Source organism: Sphaerodactylus townsendi, linkage group LG01 (genome assembly GCF_021028975.2).
Source record: "Sphaerodactylus townsendi isolate TG3544 linkage group LG01, MPM_Stown_v2.3, whole genome shotgun sequence".
In the NCBI taxonomy this organism is placed as follows: Eukaryota; Metazoa; Chordata; class Lepidosauria; order Squamata; family Sphaerodactylidae; genus Sphaerodactylus; species Sphaerodactylus townsendi.
This window is the reverse complement of record NC_059425.1, coordinates 139,918,508-139,942,776: the sequence shown is the minus strand read 5'-3', so window position 1 is coordinate 139,942,776 and position 24,269 is coordinate 139,918,508. Positions and strand designations below refer to the sequence as shown.

Here is a 24,269-nt window from a genome sequence, read left to right as displayed (position 1 = left end):
CTTGTATTTTGCAGTGAAAAATAAAATAAAGTACAGATCTGGGGCCTGCATTAAAATACAAAAGACGATTCGTATGTGGCTATGCAAGAGAAAGCATAAACCTCGGTAAGACAAAATTCACTGTAGATGCTCTAGATATCTGAGTTGATGCTTGTATTCCAATTCTTAACATTAATGCTTTGTATGTAACCTCCTTCAAGACAATTGAAATGCTTGAAACACTTCTGTTTCTTTAAGTTCTGTTCTCCCCTTTATGATGTGAACATTTCTTTCCCTGCTGTTTTTTTTGCAGAGCTCTTTTTTGCCTTTTTACGAAAAAGGCAGAAATTTTGGCAAAAAATGAAATTTATGTAATACTTTATGAAACTTATTTGATTTGCTGCTTTAGGAGTGTAAAATGCATAATTTACAACTTAATGTATGAAATTGTACTACTGGGCACATTTGTGGAATTTAGAAGTATAAATGGCTTCATTTTGTACACAAAAAGACAAGAGAGAGGTATTGAAACTGCTGCACCTTGTGCAACCTTAGCACGTTTGGGGTTTCGCTGTCTCAGAACTAGAATAAGAAAAGACAAATTTTCTCATGAAGACAGGAAAGAATATTATTTGGACAAGTTTTACAAGTTCTCCTATCTTTGTTGAGAAATACATGCTACATCCGCAGTCCTTGTTGTTAACTGGCTGAAATAGCAAGGCCAAGTACTGCTAAGCAAAGTGTGATTCCTTTTCCCCTGAAGCTATTCTTTCTCACTTAGTTTCCTACCTTATTGTTCTCGTCAGTTACAGTAGTTATTCAGAAAGTAGAAAGCAGCACAAGGTATAGAAGTCCGCTTGGGTTGCATGTGTGTGTGCCTGAATTCTTCTTCTCTGCTACCCTTCCTGTGTTTCTTTTCTGGATCTTCTGGACCCCCGCTTTGGGGGGTCAGTACAGAATTGCAATCTATCTATGTGACATATTGCATGAATGTCTCAGGAACGTAAACATTCCTTTTTCAGCATTGATGGTCTAATAAAGGTTCGCACACTGAAGGAGAGGCTTGACAGATTCAATGAAGTAGTAAGTGCTCTGAAAGAAGGGAAAGCGGAAGTGAACCAGCAGATCAAAGATCTTGAATTGTCTATTGATGCCTTGATGTCCAAGATTAAGGTGAGACATACTTGCAGTAGGAATAATTTTCAATGTCATTTAATGCTCTACAGAGGAAACATGTTGCTGCTGGCAAATGTCACTCTGAGAACTTTAGAATCAAATCATTGTGCCATGAAGATGAAGTGGAGCATGAAAAAAGCTGTTTGTATTCCATGTGAAAACAATCAAAATTCTGCTCCTAGGAAATCTGACTTTTTGCACCACAAATTGAGCAAATGTGTACATTTAATATATTTAGAAAAATGTGTGTGCCATGTCTCTAGAAACCTCCTTTCTCTTACATAGTGTATATTTTCTTCTCATAAATTTGAACTTCTTTGCTAACCCTTTCTAGTTTTCTAGATGTGAGAGGGAAGGGATGTGGAAGCTTCTACCCCACCCTTAAACCCTACTGCAAATCCTATTTCTGGGTTTTCTGCAGTACACTTTCAAAGCACATTTTTGCACCCTAAAGTGCTAGAAACTTGGGTTTATCCTCCAACCCATGGACCAAGGTAGAGCATTCCTTGCTTTGACCACATTTTCTTAGGCTCACAGATGCTATTGTAGTAACAGATACCAGCCTTTGAAGCCAGAGACATCTTCATGTAGGAGTCAGTTATATCACTCTGAATGATAGAACTTTCTTTTCCACTACAATATTCTGTTATAAGAATATAGTTTCATAGTGTATCATTGTGTGAGGGGAGTTGTTTTAGCATTTAGGGTTAAGTTATATGTATTAGAGCAACTGTTAAAGAATGCAGAGAAAGTCACTACCCTGCTGATAAAGGTAGTGGCTTTTACCTCTTTCTACAGTGCTTTTTCAAGTGCATTCAATCTTTCTTTTGATGCATAAGAGTGCTAATTGATTTTTAAAGCTGTAGTAGGAAACTGTATAAAATCTGACTGTAGGATCAAATGTCTCTTATCAGTGATACAGAACAGCAAATAGCCTCAAGAACATTATGAGGGAGGTGGGGGGAATTTCATTTCATTTCATTTATTAGATTTATACCCCACCCTCCCCAAAAGGGCTCAGAGTGGCTTAACAACAGTCATCTATCAAAACATCATCCATCATAACATGTCAATAATAGCAACATTTCGTAACAGAAACATCAATAGCATCTTAGCAGCAGAATAACAGCAAATATGCAACAACAAAATATAGCATCAACAATAACATTTCATAACCTAATAACAGAAACATCAATAGCATCTTAGCAGCAGAATAACAGCAAATATGCAACAACAAAATATAGCATCAACAATAACATTTCATAACCTAATAACAGAACATCAATAGCATCTTAGCAGCAGAAAGTAACGCTAATGTACAAGCTTGCCTCTAGGGGCATGAAGGTCACAAATGACCCAATGACCTTGGGGGACTATCAGACCATGTCAGGCAAACGGAGGGCTGTCCCCCACCATTTTTGAACCGCATCCCAGTTGCTAGTCGATGGGATGAAAAGGAGAAGAAGGAAGGGGAGTAGGAGGAGTTTGGATTTATACCCCACCTTGAAGGGGTACAGATATATTTCTATATGATTCTGTTAGCAGAGTAACGAGCAGAATGTAGCTTTGTGCGCCACTTTTTGATATGAATAGTTATCTAGCTAAAGACCAGCCTTTTACCTCAGTAATCATGCTTGCTTTGACCCCCCCCCCCCATCCAAAACACAGTATAATTACATGTGCTGTTCTGGTTGTGTTTGATATATGGTAAAATGTCCCTTATACCCTACTGAAATAAAGCTTAAAATACTTGTTCCTAAACTGAAAATATTTTCTTGACCTTTTATCTTTCTCAGTTGACTTCTGTACATCAAACTTTATTATATTTTTACTTGTTAGGCTCTTGTGCCAGATATCAGACTCAAAACTTTTATTAGGCATCAATATATCATAAAAATTAAATAAAAGAATACAAATTAATTAATCAGGCATTCAATTCTCTTATTAAAAACTGTGCAACGCTTTGCAAAATTGAAGGATCGTCAGTATTAGGAATTTGGGCCGTAATTGCTCTTATATTATAAGTGGATTTAACCAACAGAGGACAACCCTCTCTGGGTGAAGCATATTTCGGACAATTGAACAAAATACATTCTAGAGATTCAATAGATGATAGCCATGCTGTGCAAACTCTATCAGTATACGATGCTTTAGTAAATCGGCTGTAATGTTGAACTGATAGATAAATGTTGCATCTGGCCCCGGTAAGGTCACATCTTTGGGTTCAACAGACAGATGAAGGTAGGATGCTATTTGGTCCGGTTTAAGAATAATTCCAAACTATGATGGTGGACAAAGTGAGTTTGCATTGCTAAAGAGCTACTGCTGTGTCTGATCAAAAACACATATTTTTATTTTACTTAATTTCTCTTGCAGTCAACATTAACAAAGAATCAAGATGTAAGCCTAGATAGACTAATTTTTGCATAATGTGCTTCCACCATTCAGTTTTTTGGAGCTCGGGGAGCATAACATAAATTAGAGTGCTGTCTAAAGTGTTAAAGAAAATCTTTACCCAGTATTTAAAAGTATGAAGCCATGCTCTAGTCTCCAACCAATGGAGTCCAGCCTTTAGGCACAATACCATGTTTGAGACACTATGTGGAATGCCAAAAAAATTATATAAAAAACAGGAGTTTACTTTTTCCACAATTTTATTCCATGTATTAATCTAAAAAGGGATCCCATATAGTAGTTGCGGAGTGGTTTTAGCATTATGTACTTTGAGTACTGCAGGAATATAGGCATGACCTTTAGCAACAAACCCCCCCCCCCCTTAATATAGCCGACAGGGTAGTGTTGCATCTTGCTGTGTCTCTATTTGTTGTCCAGTGTGAATTTTGATGGAAAATTACTCTGAGGCATTTAAACATTTTGACCTGCTCGATTATGGCTCCATATAAGGTCTGGATGGAACATGTTGCAAATAACTATCTTTTTGTTTTTTCTAAGTTTAAACGAAGAGCATTTTCCTTACAATACACACTGCATTTAGTTAAGAGATGATTTAGTCCTACTTTACATCTAGAAAGTAGGATTGCATCATTGGCATAAAGGAGAACTGGTACAGCAAGTTTGCCTATCATTAAACAGTGCTTACTTGAATCTTTGAATTTAGGGGCAAGATCATTCAAAAATAAATTGAACAAGGTTGTTGCCAACACACAACCCTGTTTCACGCCTGTATTGATTGGAATTTTAGTGATAAGTTTGGCAATTGATGTACATTTTACTTGACAGGTTGTTTTAAAGTGGAGACCTATTATCAAAACTAGAAGTCTTTTGACAGCCATGTTCCTTAGTTTGGCCCAGAAGGGAGATCTGTTTACCGTATCAAACGCTCCTTTTGATACGGTAAACAGCAGCAGTGGCATAGTGATTAAGAGCAGGTGTACTCTAATCTGGAGAAACTGGGTTTGATTTCCCGCTCTGCTGCTTGAGCTGTGGAGACTTATTTGGGAAATTCAGATTAGCCTGTGCACTCCAACATATACCAGCTGGGTGACCTTGGGCTAGTAGTTCTTCTGAGCTCTCTCAGCCCCACCTATCTCACAGGTGTTTGTTGTGAGGGGGAAAGGGAAAGGAGTTTGTAAGCCCCTTTGAGTCTCCTTACAGGAGAGAAAGGGGAAATATAAATCCAACTGTTCTTCTTCTTCTTCTTTAAGTTCCAAGACAGTGACATAGATTTTGATACTATTTTGCACCTTGTATTTAGATGTTAGCACACTTAATAGCATGCAGTGGTCTAATGTGGTGGAACCTTTTCTGAATCCAACTTGTGCCAGATATATGTTGCTAATCTATGTAAATAATGAATATTTCTTATTCTAATACAAATGGTGTTGTATCATAATGTTTTATTTGCCAGGCCACAGAAATGCCTAGATTGCAGATACAGAAGGAGTATGATGCTCTCGTTAAAAGCTCAGAGCAGCTTCTGAGTGCATTGCAGAAAAAGAAACAGCAGGAAGAGGAGGCCGAACGGCTGCGACACATTCAGGAGGAAATGGAAAAAGAGAGGAAGAGGCGTGAGGAAGAGGAGCTGCGTCGAAAGAAGGAAGAAGAAGAAAGGCGGTTGTGAGTGGTGATCTTGCCAGTTCTAGATGTTTTGTCAACAGAAATGAAGGAACAGGGGTATTTTGTAGTAGCGAGCAGTTCCTCTGAGAAGAATTGTTCAGAGAGCCACATTTTACAGGAACAGTTCAGTCTGCTTAGCTGTTGGTAGACACAAGCGGGGATCCACAAGAGGATTGCAGGGAGCAGCTATTCCATACTTTCCACCTTTGCTTCCTTCCTTCTACTTCTACTTCTCTGTCTCTCACTCTTTCTCCTTCCTGCCACCCATTTTATCACTCTGTCTCCTCAATGCTTTTCGCTTTCGTTCTCTTTCTGTCCCCATCACCCTTCCATCCTCCCACCTGCATCCTCTCTGCCTCCCAGTGCTCCCAGACACCCATCTGCTCCCTCCCCCAACAGCAGCGGTGGTGGCGGCAGCTCTCCTGAAATCACAGTGGATCTTCACTTAGAGTTGCCAGGTTGGGAAATTTCAGATTTTTTAGATTGCCCAATGTATTTTTTTAGATCTCATTTTTCTCCTGCCAACCTAGGACATTTTTCAGGTTTGTAAAAACATCTGTCTTGGCCATTCACAGCCCAAGTCACCAGATTTAAATATCCAAAGATCAAGACAACTTCGCTATAAGAATATAAGATTCTCCATGCCTGACTGACTGTCTTTCACACATCTTACCTCTATTACCTCTATCTTATAATTTGGTTGCAGACTGATTATAGTTTCCTAGCAATCAAACAGCAATGTGCTTTTAATAGATCCAATGATCTGTTGGAGGACTAATAGACATGTAAGTTGGGGGGCTGTTTTGAGGAGGGGAAATAGAATGAAATCATAGCCCCGCCCCCCACCTCTCATGTTAGTAGACCTTCACTGATGGAAGAGGAAAGAGAGGCTGACTTCTCTGCCTTTCCATTTGGTTAAGACCCAAGAGGCTATTATTCCATGTGAGTCTCACTACTGGAGGAATTATTTTTCCCAAGATCTTAGAGGACTTACTTATTGGGAGAAAGGAGCTATAGGAAGTTTCATGATCCTTGTGCCAATAAATCACTGACTCCAACTCAAGGGATATATCTGATCCATTTTTAATGTGTGAATATGTGATTTTTGAGGTTTTATTGCAAAAAACAGCACAGCAAAATACCCTGAAAAAGCCACTGAAACACACATTATCCTGCTCTTTCTTCCCAGTGCCCAGTTCTACGTGGAATACTTCCGTTGTTTAGATCTAAAATTGTTTGGTGTCTCAGAGCAATATTATAAGTCCAACAGGCTATAACCATTATTGATGTGTGTTGCTTTTCTGTTCACATGTCAACCTTTTTCTAGGAAGTATGAGATAGAAGCAAAGAGAAAACAAGAGGAGGAGGAGAGGAAGAAAAGGGAGGAGGAAGAAAGACGGATCCAGGTGGGCTTCTTAGCTATTGAACTGTTCATAATTTACAGTAGCAGCCAAGAACTTCCACCATGTGAACACATGAAATTCCTTGCAGAACTGAGGCAAAGCATGGGTCTGTCAGGATCATTACTGTCTTCTTGGACTAACTGCAGCTCTCCAGCATCTCAAGCAGAAATTAGAAATGTTTCATGTGACCTACTGTCTGATCCATTGAACCAGGGATGCTGGAGGACTTCAGCTGGGACTTCCTGCATGCTGAGCAGAAGCTTTATTACTGAGTCGCCACAGCTCCAGTATGTACTAGTCCACTGCGTTGGCCAGAACTTGTTGAAAGACGATGTGAAAGGCTTAACTGTCTGAGGTGGGGGAAAAAAGCATGTGTACGTAGCCAAAAAGGCATCATTAATGGCCTCTCAAAGAAACAATTAATTCATTTTTTCCATAAATAGTCTGTAACTGAGTGAACATTCGTTTTAAAAGCAGACTGTTGCAAAAGATGCAGCAGAACCTAATTAAAGATTGTTTTGAACTTTAGCCCTTAAATGTGCTGTTGGCCTTTAAACTGGGTGCTATTGTTAAGATAATTTGGCACACTGAATAGAGACATTACAATGCCAAAAAAAAGAGAAAAGTATTTGCTAGAGAAGGAAAAAATGTCAGATTTTTGAGAGCTGAATCTTAATGAAAGGGCTGCTATTCACAGATAAGACAGAATAATGAAACACGATTTAGACATAAGTTTTGTTAAAAGGTTCTTTACAAAGTGATACTCATTTGCTGAAGCTTTAAGTTGCCTTGTAATGGAATCATAGTCATAAAAAGTATTACTTGATCACTGAGTTTTGCAGTTTTGTTCTTAGTCCTGTATTCTTCTATTAAAACATGTCCTAATTCATCTCTCCAACTATTTTTAATTCACAAGATCATTTTTGACTTCACCAGTTTCAAGGCACCCTGTGCTTGCTTAGCATTTATGACTTCTGAAATTTTAAAGCTTCAAATGTATTGTTTTGTAGATCTTCTAACTTTGGAATTTGTATAGAATTGCACCATTTTCTGGGTTTTTAAAAGAAGTTAAGTATTTGGAGTACTCACCTTCTTGTAGTTCTTTGAACAATAATATTGACAAATCATTCTGTGTAATAGTTATACTTTGAAGAAAAATACTATTTTACCTGCTCTTATAGTTTATTTATATTCTCTATCATGTTAACATACTCTACATACTTTAGTATGCATGCACAAGTACCGTAACTGGTTCTATTTGATTTTTTTTTCCTGCACCAAAGCACTGGTGCTTAGAGTGTTTGCTACACAACACAATACTGGAAAGGATAACATGATAATGAAATGGGCAAGTGTACAAGCTGGCAATATTCTTCAAAACTGAGACAAACAGTACTAGAAACCAGGGGCGTAACGAGGCAGCCCTGGGCAAACTGTAGCCCTGGGCAAAACCTGAGTTGGATGCCCCCCCCCCCCCCCATGGGCGGCCACTCCACCACGACCAAATTTTTTTTGTACCAGGACATTGGTGCCTGCAGGGGGTGCATTTTTAGACATATCAGCACCATAATTTCAGCATATCATCAGGAGACTGTCCTTATGCTACTCCTCAAGTATGGTGAGGTTTGGTTCAGGGAGTCCAAAGTTATGGACTCCCAAAGGGGGTGCCCCATCCCGCATTGTTTCCAATGGGAGCTAATAGGAGATTGGGGCTACAGTTTTGAGGGTCCATAACTTTGCCCCCCCCGAACCAAACTTCACCAAACCTGGAGAGTATCATCAGGGCAGTCTCCTGATGAGACCCAGAAAGTTTTGAGACTGTGCCTTCAGAAATGTGCCCCCCCCCCCCAGCCTGCAACCCCCATGGACAGCAATACAGAAAACTCAATGCAGAACAAAGATTCTTGGGCAAATTTCTAGGATGTTCCTGAAGGGGGCGCATTTTTGGATATATCAGCACCAAAATGTCAGGGTATCATCTGGAAACTATCCTAATGGGACTCCCCCAAGTTGGGTGCAGTTTGGTTTAGGGGGTCCAAAGTTATGGACCCTCAAATGGGGTACCCCATCCCACATTCTTTGCTAAGGAGATGTGGGCTACCCTTTTGAGGGTCCATAACTTCGGACCCCCTGAACCAAACTGCACCAAACCTTGGGGTTGCCATCATGACAGTCTCCAGATGATACCCTGAAATTTTGGTGCTGATACGTCCAAGAATGCCCTCCCTGCAAGAACATCCCGAAATTTGCCCAAGAATCTTTGTTCTGCATTGAGTTTTCTGCATTGCTGTCAGTGGGGGTTGCAGGCTGGGGGGGGGGCACATTTCTGAAGGCAGTCTCAAAATTTTCTGGGTCTCATCAGGAGGCTGCCCTGATGATACCCCAGGTTTGGTGAAGTTTGGTCTCAGGGGCAAGTTATGGACCCTCAAAACTGTAGCCCCCATCTCCTATTAGCTCCCATTGGAAACAATGGGGGATAGGGGCACCCCTTTTGGGAGTCCATAACTTTGGACTCCCTGAACCAAACCTCACCAAACTTGGGGGGTAGCATAAGGACAGTCTCCTGATGATACGCTGAAATTTTGTGCCGCCAGCCTAAAAACTGCAAAAAATGGAAAACCACTAAAATACCCAAAAACAAACCCAGCATTTTTATGCCCCCCACAAGGTGATGCCCTGGGCAGCTGCCCACCTTGCCCAATGGGCATTACGCCAGTGCTAGAAACTAAAATACTGGAACAGTATTTTCTGTTCAAGCCTCATTCATTTTCCATGTCTTGCAGTGTAACTTATACAGGAAAGAAAAGCCTGAAGTTGATTGTTCTTGTCTTGCCCTAAAATACGTACAGTTTTTCCTTGTCTTCTAGGGTACATTGTTTAACTTTTCAGTAGATTTCCTTTCACTTTGGAATAGTCCCAGAACAGATGTTCTTTTAGTAGGGCTTTCCCTTAGGCTGCAATCACAGGTTCCCTGCTGCTACTGGATAATCCAAAGGAGGGGATCGCTGCAGAAAAGTCTCTGTAGCAGAAAGGAAGATTACTTGGTAATATCATAATTGGAATAAGGCTTGATGTCAGTCCAGGACAACCAATTCAGTCTACCTTTATACAAAGAGAATGTTGGATTAGGGAATTTCAAGGATTTACAGGATTTACTTTGTTCAAAGAATTTATATGCCACTCAAAGTGGTTTATAATATTAAAACAGCGGCACCATATAAAATTTAGTAAGCATAAAAATACTGTAACAAGTATGCACACAAGGCTGAAGCCATCTTACCGGGAGTCTCAGTAATTAACCTGCCAAAATGACAAAAAATTTCTTGCCGTACTTACTGGTTTACCTGGAAAAAGCTCCACCTTAGTCATATCCCTGAAATTCAAAGATGTGGACTTGTTCCCCATAGGCATACCACAGTACATTGCTAAAGGTCTATTGATGCAGGCTTAACTGGCTCACAAGCTGTTGAGGCATAGGAAATAGCTTTCGCAATCTGCATGATTACTTCAGTGATGATTATGCATATTCAAACTGTTGCAAATTGGCCTTGTCCTGTAGAAGTGCAGTATTTTTTTATTGTTCTTCATCCCTAAATGGCCAGTGAGGGCTCCCTGAAGAGCATGTTCTTGCTACAACCCCCTCCCACAGACTTCTAGCTTTGTGAAGCGGGGTGAGGGGGTGGGAGAGGGACTTCAAGCCAAAGCACTGCAAGCAATAATAAGAAATTAACTGTTTTCACATTGGCAAAGCAGCTGGCTTTTTAATTGTGAACTCCGCCTTGAATTCTTGTGATATTTATTGGCTTTTGAGTATTTGTTGGTTTTTCTATAGTCATTAACTTAATATTCAGAACTACTATCAGAAAACAACTTTCAATTTTAATGTCAGGCTTCTGAAGCCGTACCAGAACACTGAAGCCTTTAGTTTCCTACTATTTGTATGGGCTTCTCGTGAACATTTCTGAGTATGGACATAGATCAAGAGGCAACTTTTATGTGCTGCTTGGGTTGTTTCATTTAAACTGCATCATGTCTTTCATGTGAGTTTAGCCTTTCTTAAAGACACCAAAATTGGTGTTTCATAAGTAAGACTGCATTAAAAACTGTTTTTCTTTGTCACTGTAGGCTGAAGTTGAGGCACAGCTGGCTCGAGAACGTGAAGAAGCCAGCCAGCAACAGGCGGTTCTGGAGCAAGAACGGAGAGATCACGAGCTTGCCATGAGGATTGCGCAAAGTGAATCGGAGCTCATCACAGATGAATCTCAGCTGGATCCAGGATTACGCAGGTACCATATTTCACGTTTCTGTTTCTTTGATGATTGTAATCCCCAAAATCTCATGCTTTAAAATACCCATCCAACAAATTTGCACAGGTTGGTAAAGGAGCTAATGATCTCTCCTATTAAGTTTCAACACAGTAGTAGGGAGTACTTTGACTTCCTTTCACCCATTAGAGTATACACACCTGTGTATGGAGAGACATAGGTATGTTTCTGTGCTGGGATTGGATAATCTGGAGGGTACATGTAGAGGGTAGGGTACAGTTCTTGCCCACCCATTTTGCTCCCTAACCAGAAATTCTCTCTCATATTTGACTATCTGAACTCCATTTAGAACTGCATTTTAGTGTTTTTTTAGTCTGACACCACTGCTACTGCAGTGAAGTTAATAGTTCTGGCCCTGGCAAGTCTAGATGGATCAGACTAGGGGTATTCCTCCCTGGCCTTGCTCAGCAAGAGCTTTATCTTTCTCCCACAGCTGAAGTCCCAAAATCAGCACAGCCTATTTCCCACTAGCTTTGGCCATAAACGCATGGGCAGGTAGCCTTTTCTTAATAACTTTTTGCAATACTGGGGTGACCCTCTGCTAGATCGCATAATGGTTTTCACCTACCAGGAAAAAAAAAACAGAATGGTTTTTAGGTCTGCCTGAAAATAAATTGCGTGACATCATCCCTCTTTGTAAGGTAACTTCAAACTCTCTTTCTTATATCCAGAGGCAACATGAGCACATGAAATCCTCCTCGGTCTTCAGTGCTCATGTCTAATGATTGGCTTTTTGTCTAGTGATTGGCTCTTATGCAGGTTTTCCTAGAAGCCCTTTCCACCAGTAGTTTTATATTGGATATGTTCTATGAGTAAAGTTGTAAATATATCTGAGTCAACACAAGAGAGAACTAACAGCAGATCAAAATGATTTGCAGAATGTCTTTTTTTGAAGTAGAGCATTGCCAATTACAGGCTCCTGTGAAAATCCTGCCCAGAACATCTGCTGCTGCTGTTAAAGTCTGTTCAATAAAGAAAATAGATCTGTGACGCTGTTCTTTTGGGGAGGGAGCATCTCAATCTTTTGGAGGTTAAATTATGGTGCTACGGTTTCAATCGGGCGGTATATAAATTGAAAAAATAAATAAATAAATAAAATAAATAATTCATTAGGATTTTTTTAAAAAAAAGCTAGCATCTTTTCAGTCGTTTGGTTCTTTCTACTGTTTACCTAACCTTCTTACGATGGGCAAGTCGAAACAAGTGGCAGTTTTTAATTCTAAGTGCCTTTTCACAAGAGCCAGCATGGTACAGTGGTTAAGAGTAGGTGGGCTCTATAATGTGGAGAACCGGGTTTGATTATCCATTCATCCACATGAGAGGCAGATTTCCTATCTGGTGAACTGGATTTGTTTGCTCGCTCCTCCATATGAAGGCATCTGGGTGACCTTGGGCTAGTCACAGTTCTTCAGAACTGCATAACCTACCTCACAGCATGTCTGTTGTGGGGAGAGGAAAGTAAGAAGTTTGTTAGCCAACTTGAGACTCCTTACAGAAGAGCAAAGCAGGGTATAAATCTTCTCATAAAGTAGACTCCAAATGAATGGCAGTTGCATTGTGATGCTGATCTGTTCTTGCTCAATTCAGTTTGTTTCTGTGGCTCTTATGCCGAAATAATTTTCTGAATTTCATCTCAAAATGCAGTTGACTTAAAATTACAGAAGATGAAGTCCTATCTTTCCATGTTTAAAATGCAAAGTTGGGTTTATGGTAGATTGTTTATAAATCTTAAGATTGTTTTTTAATTTATTCATAATTCTAATCAAAGGATCAGTGTATCTGTTCACGCCATATATTTTAAACCAGTTTTAATTTATCAGCTGGTACTGGTCTGTGACTGTAAATAAGTAAATACTAGAATACCAATACTGATTTATCAGCCATCATTGCTTTCAGTGAAACATCCATCTTGCACAGGAAACGAAATCCTGAGGAAGAGCCAATCACAGTTGAACATCTGAGATGCCTTCTAAATTGTAAATGGATCTTACTGAGTAATTTCACAGTACCTTCAGTGTGTTTCATGAAACAGAAAGGTGACACATATATTAACTAAAAAAAAAGACCATCATTGTAATGAAAGTATTTGCTTGCCATCAATACAGACTTGTCCAGCTGTTCTATCCTTCCCCTGGCACAAGCACTTGGTGGTGGTGAGAAAATTCATCCAGTTATACAAACACCCTTTTCAAGGAGCCATTTTTTCTCAGGTTCAGAACAGCTGCAGGAATTTTTTGGGGTGGCCACCCACACTAGCTGTTTTGGTGCCTATGATTGGCTGACACCTTGGTCATATTGCTTTGCTCAGGTTTGTTTTCCTGCTGAGTAGTTGGATTAATGTTACAGCCATTATTTTTTTTAAAAAAGGCTGTGTACTACATTAAAGAAAAGCCCATGCTGCAGTGTCACGTTTTGTAGATGAAAGCCCACTTCATCAAATCCACAAAGTGGCTGGTATCAATATTTAATGGTACTGGAGAAAAGTAAAGATTGAAGTCAAAAGGTCATGAAAAGCAAGAAGTACATTCTGAGACTTTTTACTTTTTATGATCAGTCATACCCAAGAAAAGCTCAGTGTCAATTTACAGCAGCAATGTACTCTTAGGAAGTCAATCATTAACTGTATGCATCCGACAAAGTGGGACTAGTCTATGAAAGTTTGCTTCACAGTAATTCTACTAGTCTTTAAAGAACTATGAGTTTCTTTGTTCTTCAGTTTCCTTATCTCTGGGTTCAGTATTAATGGCACCCTGGGGAATCAGATTTCTGCTGATCTTGATAGCACCAGCTGTTCATTTATACAACTTGACCTCACAAATATTGCAAAGTGGGAGAAAAATAGTAAACTAACGTAAATATTTTATATTTGCAGAGACGATGGAAAAAGCTGTCCAATGACTGTGTATGGCTTTTTTTTTCTCCCTTTGGGGTTTTCTACAATCTGTGGGTTTTAAAAATTACAGTGATTTGCATATTACAAGTTACTACTTCAATGCATTTTCCTTGTCTCCCATTGCATGCTCCAGTTAAGACTACCTAGCATCACGTCCATCCTTCCTCTTTGATTGTTTATTATTTTAAGGATACTTTTATGCAAGTACCGCTGGTTGTAAGCTAAATCTCAGATGTGTAAATGAGGCTGATGTGTAAGGCGGTTGACATTTAGTTTAGTCAAAGTAGTTTATTTGGTACCTGCTATTAATTATTATACTGAGAAAAGTCTGCATTGATTTAATGCAGCATTAATTTTGGAAAGAACACCCTTGTTTACTGTTTCAGTATTAGATTTCAGAAAGCCATTGGATTAGTTGTAGATATGCTTTAAGCACAGTATTAATTTTTCCTCATGTACTCTTAATTCTTTTATAGAGAACAAATGGCCAATGAAATATCAGACATTTTATCTAGGTGGGTGTATGAAGTTACCAAAAACAAGTGAATCACTGCATGAAATCATTGTAAGCCAAAATGAAAGGGAAATCAATTCCATTTTAATTGGTAGTGGAAAAATGAATAATATCTTCTAAATGAGATTCAGAAATTGCCTCAATTCAGTATTAATTTGCAACCACCAATGTTGTTGAATACCTTTACTATTATCTTTGTGAATTGCATGAAAAAAATTCTTTGAAGACTAATTTTTTTAAAAAATCTTTATTGAGTGTAAGCAGTTTTATGCTTTAAATTCAGTTTGTTTCCAGGAATTACTTGACCAAAAGCAACAAATGCAGTACTAATGTAGGGTACTAATGTGTGTGTGACAGTTCTGAAAGAAATAACTTGGGTTCTAAATAATAGTTCAGGTAAACTCACAGAACTGGGAGGTTACATTTTTTTAAAATAGTGCCACAAACCATATGACAATCAGATTTTGACACTCAGGCATTCTAAAACCATATCTGTTATAATGCAGGAAGGGGTAAGTAGGAATCTTTTATATTAATGCAGAATGTTAGAGGAGGTTTATTTAAAGAAACTTAGATCCCAACCATAGTGTTGAGAAACAGCTCTCCATCAGCCAGGATGTGTCTTACAAACCCATTCATTTTAATTGAGAGTTAATTTGGTTTCTCATTGAATGTTTCCACATGAAAACACTCTCCTGGCTTTGCTTGGGCACTGCCCAGCTTTTCATGGTGACCTTCACTTTTCCTTCCTTTTTCTGTGTTTGTGACTCTGATTTTCAATTACACGCACTTTCAATGCAAGGGGCACAGCAAAAGGATGCTGCCTCTTCAATTGTATTTTATTTTGATCATGTGTTACATTGACATGGTGGATACTGTGAGGACTAATTACTATCAAAAAGACTATTATGAGAAGGGTGTGTGCTTTAGGTGCCTGTGGGGAAAAGTTCAACTGTTCAAGTGCTCAGATTTATTAACCTCCCAGCAAAATGCCTGGCTAAAAAGCACAACAGATTCTGCAAGATCTTACAAAGACTGGCCCTTTCTGCACAGCACAAACAAGACGTTCTTAGGAAGTCTTAAGAAGAACCATCTTGGATTTTCTTTCGGCACAGCACAAATAAAACGTCCTCAGAATGCTTTAAAAGAGCCCCTCTTGGCTTTTTTGTCTGCATAGCAGGTGTTTTATTTTTCCCACCTTCTAACCCCCCAGCATTGAGCACATCCTTCCATTTTTCCAGCAGCTTGCACCTGCCATTTTCTGCCTGTGAGGCTGTGCTGCCACCATTTGCTGCATTTGTTTCCCATGGAGGTTGCTTGTAGCTCATCTGATTTCTATTTCCTTGAAAAACATTTTTGAATAAAGTTTGTTTTCCCTGGTGATTCCATGCTCGTGTGGTTTTTTCCTCTTCTTTCTGTTTAGAGGGAGATGTATTTGTATCTATGCAGATACCATCTGAGAATCCCAGCCACTTGGAGGACTGGTCTACCTCCCATTAAGAAGCATTGGGTAGATGGGCAGTAGTCCTTCAAGTGACTGTGATTCTCAGATGGTGCCAGCAATCTGATGAGCTGCAAGCAGAGGAAACCTCCATAAGAAACAAATGCAGCAAATGGCAGCGGCACGGATTAAGTGGCAGAAAATGACAGATGCAAAAATGAAAATAAGCGCTTTAACTAGGGGGTGGAGGTTGGGAAAAACAAGATGTCTCCTGCCTGTTTGTGTGTGTGCGCAGCCAAGCAGAGAACGTCTTGGAGATGACTTGTGGGGAAATGTATACATTTTAGTGACTTTTAATTAAGACGTCTTGTGCAAAAATAAAATGTCCTGAGGTCGTTTGGAGGGGGAAACTGTGCTGACTTCATCCCCAAAACACCTTTTCCCCCAACCTCAGGACCTCTTATTTGTGCTGTGCAGAAAGGGCCACTGTTTCTCCCCCCCAAGCCCCCCCCTGCAACACCCATGCATGCTTATTTCAGAGGAAACATAATTGAATTTGGTAGGTCTTCTATAGCCATATATTGACTGAAACACATTTTTAAATTGGCCTCCACCAGTGGAAATGGCAGCACTTTAGGAACAGCAGATGGCTTTGAAGTGTGGTAGGAAGTTATGTAGATGTGACATCTCTATGAAAAGGACAGCAGACATTTAACTCCACGAAACCACTTCAAGTGTGTTTCTTATAAAACATCAACAAATGTTATTCTGGAAAAAAAATGGAGAAAATTTCTGGGGAAAAACTTGAAGAACGACAACTGGCAAGTGATAGTGTATAAACAAACAGAGGGGAATAGTACAGTTGGGAAGCCAACCTGCAGCAAAAAAAAAATCCATGCAGAAATGCCCTTCAGGCCATTTACAGACCAGATGTCTCTAATACAGAACCTACTATCTATGGAAGTACATAGTGAATCACACGGACATACAGGGAGTGTTGTGTGATAGGTTCTTCAGAGCCATGGGATATTTATACAGCACATCTTATTTTTACTTGTGGTATATTTCCTTCTACTGAAGAGAGTGAAATAGCCCTTTGTCACACATATCTCCTTGTGCACACTGGAGTTCCCCAAAAGGAACCCCTGAATTAAGATGTTTGTCTTTTATTGTTTGACATGTTATTGCCAAATCACATTATCCTATGTTTATTGAATCACAGGAGACAGTTTGTCAGGAGGATAGTCCCTGGTTGCTTATGGAGTAGATGCAATGGCATGTTAATGCATGATTCAAGTAAATGTGTGTGCTTTACACAATTCATGGTGGCGGCAAACTCAGATTTGCCCTTAAGTATCCGGTCAGTAGGAAGCCTGTAAGGATTTCCTGTGATAGAAGTGTTTCTATATGATCATTTGGATCATTTTTACTCATTGAATTTTAGGTACATACTTAAATTATCATAATCAGTGTAGCTAAAAATGCAATTTATGCAGGGGTCTTTTTTTTTAAGGCTAGCTGTCTTTTTTGCAGTGTTAAGTCATTGTTTTTTGAAATGCATGATTCTCTTTCCTCTTGTGGTCTCAGCAGGACCAGAGCTAAGCTATTCAATTGGATTATTGTTCTTAAAGATTACTTGTTTAACTAGTTACCTTTTGGCCTAGTTCTGTTCATGTAAACTTTGTGTGGGATACTTGGGCCAATGCGTGGTGCGGCTAAATAAGGAAAATCCATGGGATTTGTCACATCAGGTGTTCAAGAAGGTTAGCCATTGTGCAGAGGAAATCAGACTTGACTATTTTCCTGTTGAATGAGTACAGTGTCAGTAGTTTAAAACTTAACCTTTACATTACATTGTGTCTTTATAGGCTGGCTTATGTTCACTTAATGTTCTGTGAATATGTAGTCATAAGTGCATCCAAGATCTGAACTGCATTTGTGTTTTGTGATGGTTAAATAGAGCGAGGCATATATTTTCTGTTTAAGCTGCATCTTTATGGTATGCCATAATGTAGTAGTAGTAATAACAGTCTATCGATTTTTTTTTAACTGTGAAAGGCCAAAGGCCATATTTTGAGACTGCATTAAATAGCAAACAATAGAATGGAGCATTAATATTGATGGTTAAGTTCCTCTTTTCAAGGGTAGTTGGATCAATAGGATTGGCTTTATTCACTTGATAATAACCCTGTGGGATTCTGTTTAATCCAAACTTGATATAGATTTAAAAAAAAACCCTGAATAGCTGTTAATATAGTTCAAAGTACTACTACTGCTTATTAGTATTAGCATTTTTTATTATTATTAGCATTATTGGAATTAACATTTTAAGCTGTTCATGTTTTTAAGAGGAACACAAGGAAATGATAGAATAGAAATTGAGGCCGAGTGAATGCCCAGAATCTTACACTTTTGTGCTTCTGAAGCTTCTCTAGAAGCTATTCCAGAGTTATTTCAGGCAGAGAAGTGTTTGTGAGGGAAGTGAACCGAAGTCTGTCATCCAACTTTCCTTTAAATAATGTGACAGATGTATAGTTCTTCTGGTTGATCATGGGGTAAAAAACAAAATACTTTTCTGGCCATTGTTTCACAGATTTTTTTTTTTAAAAGCACGTGCCTAATTCTATTCATGCACCCTTATTTCATGTACTTAATTATTTATATCTTGTTTTTCTCCCCAGTGGGGACACAGCCAAAACAACTTTACAAACCAGAGAAGAAAATATGATAGGAGTAAAGAGAGAATGGGAGGCTTCTAAATACAGAATGAGTCTTTCTCTCTGAGACTTTCTCTCTGCAGACTGATCTCCCTGCCAGCTGGAGGTTTTAGTCCTGCAGCTAAGAGTTGAAGGGCAAGACCCCTTCAGCTCATGCCTTTGGGCACATCCAGTCCTTAAATACTAGTGAAGCAGGAGATCAAAGTCAGCTATGGGATATTAACTACAGCTAGTCATCCAGCAGGCTGTTCCCCATTTCCTCCTCTGCCACTTATAAAGAAAGGAATGTATACAGTTGGTACACATTATGTATGCATGAGTACACAATTAGAGTGTAGTCCTCATGACTTCATTTCTAAATGCAAGAGCAGCTCAGCACAGACCTAATTAAGACCTATGGTGTGTCTCCTGTAAACACACCTACAATGACAAACTGTGATTAAAGGTAGTGTATGAAAGTATCAAAATGAACTAAGTGTGTAAGGAAAGAGTATAATGGAAACTCCTGCATGTAACCATCAACCAGAAAGGAGTGAAATGGAATAAAATTTTTGCCAGTATAGCCTCAAGGACATTCATCAGTTGTTAAAAGTCAAAGATAATTCTGTGCAGCTTTAATGGCATTATTTTTGCTTTTGGTTCCTCAAATCAATTTCAGCTTCACTGCACATTTTGTTTCTCCACTGTCAAAAGCTACCTATAGACCATCACTGCTATTTCTTACTTAAAACTCTAAGAAGTGACATTCTCTGAGCTTCTTTATACCATAACTCATGTTTTCCCAGTCAGCCCTGGGCTTATTCCTATGAACCTCTCAACCTAGTAAACATCCTCTTAAAAAATCCCTGCTTTAGGAGCCCATGAACAAAGCACTTTACCATTAATACCAATTTTCACTCCCCAAAATCACTTTCCTTTTCCCCTCCAAATTTCATCAGCAAGCATAATTTAGTTGTGGGGAGGTCAAGGCAGTTATCGCATTTGACCAACGGTGTGACATTCGTACCTTGAACAATACTATACATTTTTCAAATCAACTCATAGGGGACCTTCTGTTCAAGCCACCAAAGCTGCAGCTGGCTCTAAAAAGCACGACCTCAGCAAATGGAAGTATGCAGAGCTACGTGATACAATCAATACTTCTTGTGGTAAGTAGCTATTCTGTTTCAGGTGAGAAGAAATTCATTGTATTGCTGTACCATAATCTAATAGAATTTTGTAACCACTGGGTGAATAATTAAGTTCTTGAGGTAAATCTGATAAGGATGGATGGAAGCCTTTTAAAAAAATGTTTCTTGAGTCAACACTAGTATGAAATTCTTTTTACACCATTGATTTTTCCCCTCTGATACATAAACTTGCTTTCAAAGGGTGAATATTGAGTTCTGCTGTACATTTCTTAGTCACTGGGAGATTTAATTGCATGTTACAGAGGACATCACAATTCAGTCAAGCTTAATCTACAGATTGCTAGATCAAAGGTTAGGTTTTTGCTACCTGCCCCACCCCTCCAGCCCAGGGACTTTGATGATGAACAGGAAATAAGTGTACTGAAAACAAACAAACAATTTGTAACTGTTAATAGCTTAGAATTCTTTGACCTATAGAGAGCCTGTATGGTGTGTCAGTCTAGGATATGGGAGGCCCAGCTTTGTTTCATAATTCTTCCACAGAAGGCTACTGGCTATCGTCCCTCTCCGCTTAACCTCAGAGGGTGATTGGGAGTATTGAATAGAGAAGGGGGAAGTGCTGTTAGCCACTTTAAGTCCCATTGTGGAGAACAGTGGGATATAAATGAAGTAAATAGCAAATGCATGATCCGTATTTCAAAAACCCTCTGCCTTTCTCACTTCCACTGACTGTTTTGTGGAAGGATGGGAGAGGTTCAGCTTGCTATAATCGTGCCTGTAATTTATGTCATCTCTACCCCACTTTTTTCCGCAAAGCAGCTTCCAACATCATTCTCCTCGGTTTTTATGCTAACCAGTCCTCAGTGAGTAAGCTGGACTGAGAAGTGACTGACTCCAGGTCACCTAGTAAGCTTCTGTGACAATTTTTTTATTTGAACCTGAGTGTCTCAGATCCTGGTTCAATATCCTAGGTGCTGCACCGGTCCTATAATGTTGGTTCTTTGACCCAAGAAAAAAGTGCAGTATTGAAGTGTGGAACACTTTTCCACACTTGGCTTTTCCTCTTAAATTTTTCTTCTTTTTGTATAGTTCTCTTGTATTATTTCCTAATCCATCTGGCATTATCTATAGTGTATACTTGCGTGTACATATCTCTCAGAGGAGGTCTGTCATGGTCATGCTCCCCTTTGAAGTTAACCATCCAGTTATGTGCAGGTGAGGAGGATAGTTACTTCATGGTCCCTTAGTACTACTATCCTCTTTCCCACCAGAAGTACTCAGAGGATTTGTGAATTAATCCGCCACTTCTTCCTGGACTTTATTTTAGTTCAATGCTCCATGTGGGTCCTAGTGCCTGCCTTGTTTTGGGAAGCAGCATGATTACATGTTGGACTAACTCAGCTTGACATGCAGGATCGCTCCCTTCACTTCTCCTCCTTGCTTTCCCAGCCCAGCTGAGCTGGGGAAACAAGGATCGCCCCCAGGAGGGGATGGGACTATTTTAACCTTCAGAAATACACTTTCACTTCCACTGAACAAGTATGACTGCACTGAAATCTTTTGGTGGGAAAGAGTATAATCACATTGCCTTCAAGGAAACTTATCATGCAATAAGAAACAGATCTACTCAGAATCCTACTCTGGTCTATTCAATGGGGCTTAATCCCAAGAAAGTGTTACAGTCACCGGCGTAATGCCCATTGGGCAAGGTGGGCAGCTGCCCAGGGCATCACCTTGTGGGGGGCATAAAAATGCTAGGTTTGTTTTTGGGTATTTTAGTGGTTTTCCATTTTTTGCAGTTTTTAGGCTGGCGGCACAAAATTTCAGCGTATCATCAGGAGACTGTCCTTATGCTACCCCCCAAGTTTGGTGAGGTTTGGTTCAGGGAGTCCAAAGTTATGGACTCCCAAAAGGGGGTGCCCCTATCCCCCATTGTTTCCAATGGGAGCTAATAGGAGATGGGGGCTACAGTTTTGAGGGTCCATAACTTTGGCCCCCCCTGAACCAAACTTCACCAAACCTGGGGGGTATCATCAGGGCAGCCTCCTGATGAGACCCAGAAAATTTTGAGACTGCCTTCAGAAATGTGGAGTGGCCGCCCATGGGGGGGGGGGGGCATCCAACTCAGGTTTTGCCCAGGGCTACAGTTTGCCCAGGGCTGCCTCGTTACGCCCCTCGTTACAGTACAATCCTATACAGAGTTACTCCAGTTGATTTTTGTGTGCTTAGGTAGAAGTAACTGTGCATTGGCTTGCACTTTAAAAATCCAGATGTCTGTGCATTGGGTTAGCCCTGTGAATCTGACTGTATCACCTCTGCCCTACTGGATCTGGGAAAGCAACTGAGGTGAAGAGCCCTAAACATTCTGATCTTGAATGTAGCTCTGATTCTCATCTCACAGTGGGAAAAGGGGCAGTGATTTTTAAAGGAAAATGGATAATCATGAATATTGCAAACAGTATTACAACAGTAAAATCATGAATAAAAATGTTTGGGACCCAATTGGTGAAGTTAAGTGATAGTTTGACAGCTTGGAGAGAAATAGGTAATGGTGATCTTAAAAATGAATTGCTGATAAGCTGATAAGCAAAGTGGGGTGGAAGCAAAGTTTCAAAACAGGGACACTTATATAAAATGGGACATCAGGTGAATAATGACTAGTCTCCACATGCAGTTGAGAGATTTACAATTTTTACCAATTTCTCATAAATTAATCATTGTCTTTGTGGACAAGGGCATTTGCACAAGAAGGGCATTGGCTAGAACCTTTCTCTGATGGGGAGGTTTTACATGGGATGGGGGTCTTTATTGATCTGAAGTCATATAGCTCATTTTGCTGCAGAATTGTGCTACCTTATTCTGGTTCATGTGCACAAATCACCAGAGAATGAGGTTACAATATTCAGTATTCCTTTAAACAGAAATTATTGCTTCCAAGCTCTGAAACCCTATGACTGGAAAACTTTCAAGAAAATTTTTCCCCAGAAGCCTGGAGAACCGATCACATCTTAAATTTGAACTTAATCTGATCTGTTCTGTCATATAGTGAGAGAAAGCTGAAAGATCTTAGGGTTTATTTTTTGCAGCATAAGTTTAAAAAGGAGAATTCCAATTTATCATCTGCCAGTTTTTATAGTAGAAAAACTATTTATGTTTTCTATGTCAAGTGAGAGAAGGTCCTACAGCTATGTTCAACCCAGTATGTAATCAGGTCAGCCGGCCAAGCTTAGCTTCCGAGATCTGATGAGATAGCCGGGGCTATCCAGGTCAGGGTGTTTGTAGAAGTAGAGACTGTAAATGAGATTTCAATGTCATTTTCCCAGTTGGCTTAACAGGTTTTGATAACTTCCAAGTGTCTGTGTTTTGTTGGTATTGTTACCAGCTTATTTCAGTCACGTTTGCCTTTTTAAAAAAATGTTCCTCTTTTTTACAAATTGCTTATCTGTTTATAATACAAAAGATACACGATGCTTATGGCTTGCTCTGAAGTTATTTTGCTGGTGTGATTATGTAAACACCTCTTATTCAACTTCTTTGCGGCTTTTTCTTCCTTCACTTCTTTCTCCTCTGGTCTTTTTGAGACAGATATAGAACTTCTGGCAGCTTGCAGAGAAGAGTTTCACAGGCGGCTAAAAGTTTACCATGCTTGGAAATCCAAGAATAAGAAGCGCAACACAGATGCGGAACAGCGGGCTCCCAAATCAGTTACGGACTATGGTGAGGGAAGGTTCTTTTTTTCTAAAAATGCTGAGAAGGTCGCAGTTGGAGGGGGCGACGTAACATTGTAAAAGCTGGTCCTTATCAGGCTGTTGGAAATGCCGTGCAAGAATCGTAGAATACATAGTTTCATAAAACATTTTAAAAGGTAGTTTTTACTGACCCAACCTACCATCCTGTTCAACTTCGACCATAGCATGCCCCAAGTGGAAAGGAGGGGTAGTGCGCAAATGATGCAAGGTGCAGCAAGCTGTGTTGGAAGGGAAATGAGAAAATCTGGGCCATTAGTCAGTTTGTCTTGGAAGAAACTACATCCAATGATGATAGTGGATGGGTGAGCAAAGCCCTTTCCAAGCTTTTATAGTTTGACTCTTTCCCCTTTACACCTTAGCTGTTTCATGATGCAGACTAGTGAGCATCAGTTCCTACTTACTGAGTTTTCACTGGAGCTCCACTGATCCTCAGCAAAATTGAGATTTCGGTTTTCCTTGTAATTCACACTACTGCCACTGACAGACGTTCAATACCTAGAAATACTGAAGTCACTGAAATATATGCAACACATTCCATTTTTATAACTAATAAACTATATTGAGTCTACTTTTCCATTTTCATCTCGCACACTGAATGTCACAGGAGAACACTGATCTGAAGCATAATTTGGCAAAGGAACAATTGATTCAAATGTCATTTGTTGCTGGATAAATAGCAACTATTCATTAACAGTATTTACTCCAATGCAAGACTAGGGTTTTTTTTTCCAAGTATGCCATCAAAAAGAGAGAGGAGGGTTATCTTAAATTCAGTTACAAGTTATGTCAAATAATATTTTTGTATATGTAACATTGTCTGGGAGATCATCTTGCATTTAAGATGATTTTGAGGAAATACAGCATA

The 24,269-nt window shown here is 39.5% G+C and overlaps 1 protein-coding gene across 3 annotated transcripts in view; it reads left to right on the top strand.

Moving 5' to 3' along the window:
- Window positions 1–24,269, top strand: part of MYO6 (myosin VI) — a 125,086-nt gene that overhangs the window by 91,636 nt on the left and 9,181 nt on the right. For 2 of the 3 annotated variants that reach the window (XM_048495588.1, XM_048495598.1), the window contains exons 24-30: window positions 15–105; window positions 1,002–1,152; window positions 5,024–5,232; window positions 6,560–6,638; window positions 10,761–10,921; window positions 19,570–19,673; window positions 23,241–23,372. In XM_048495588.1, coding sequence (XP_048351545.1) covers window positions 15–105; window positions 1,002–1,152; window positions 5,024–5,232; window positions 6,560–6,638; window positions 10,761–10,921; window positions 19,570–19,673; window positions 23,241–23,372 — 927 coding nt within the window. Of the gene's footprint in view, window positions 1–14; window positions 106–1,001; window positions 1,153–5,023; window positions 5,233–6,559; window positions 6,639–10,760; window positions 10,922–13,832; window positions 13,863–14,329; window positions 14,369–19,569; window positions 19,674–23,240; window positions 23,373–24,269 lie in introns of all 3 variants that reach the window. The other variant, XM_048495609.1, reaches the window with a different exon arrangement.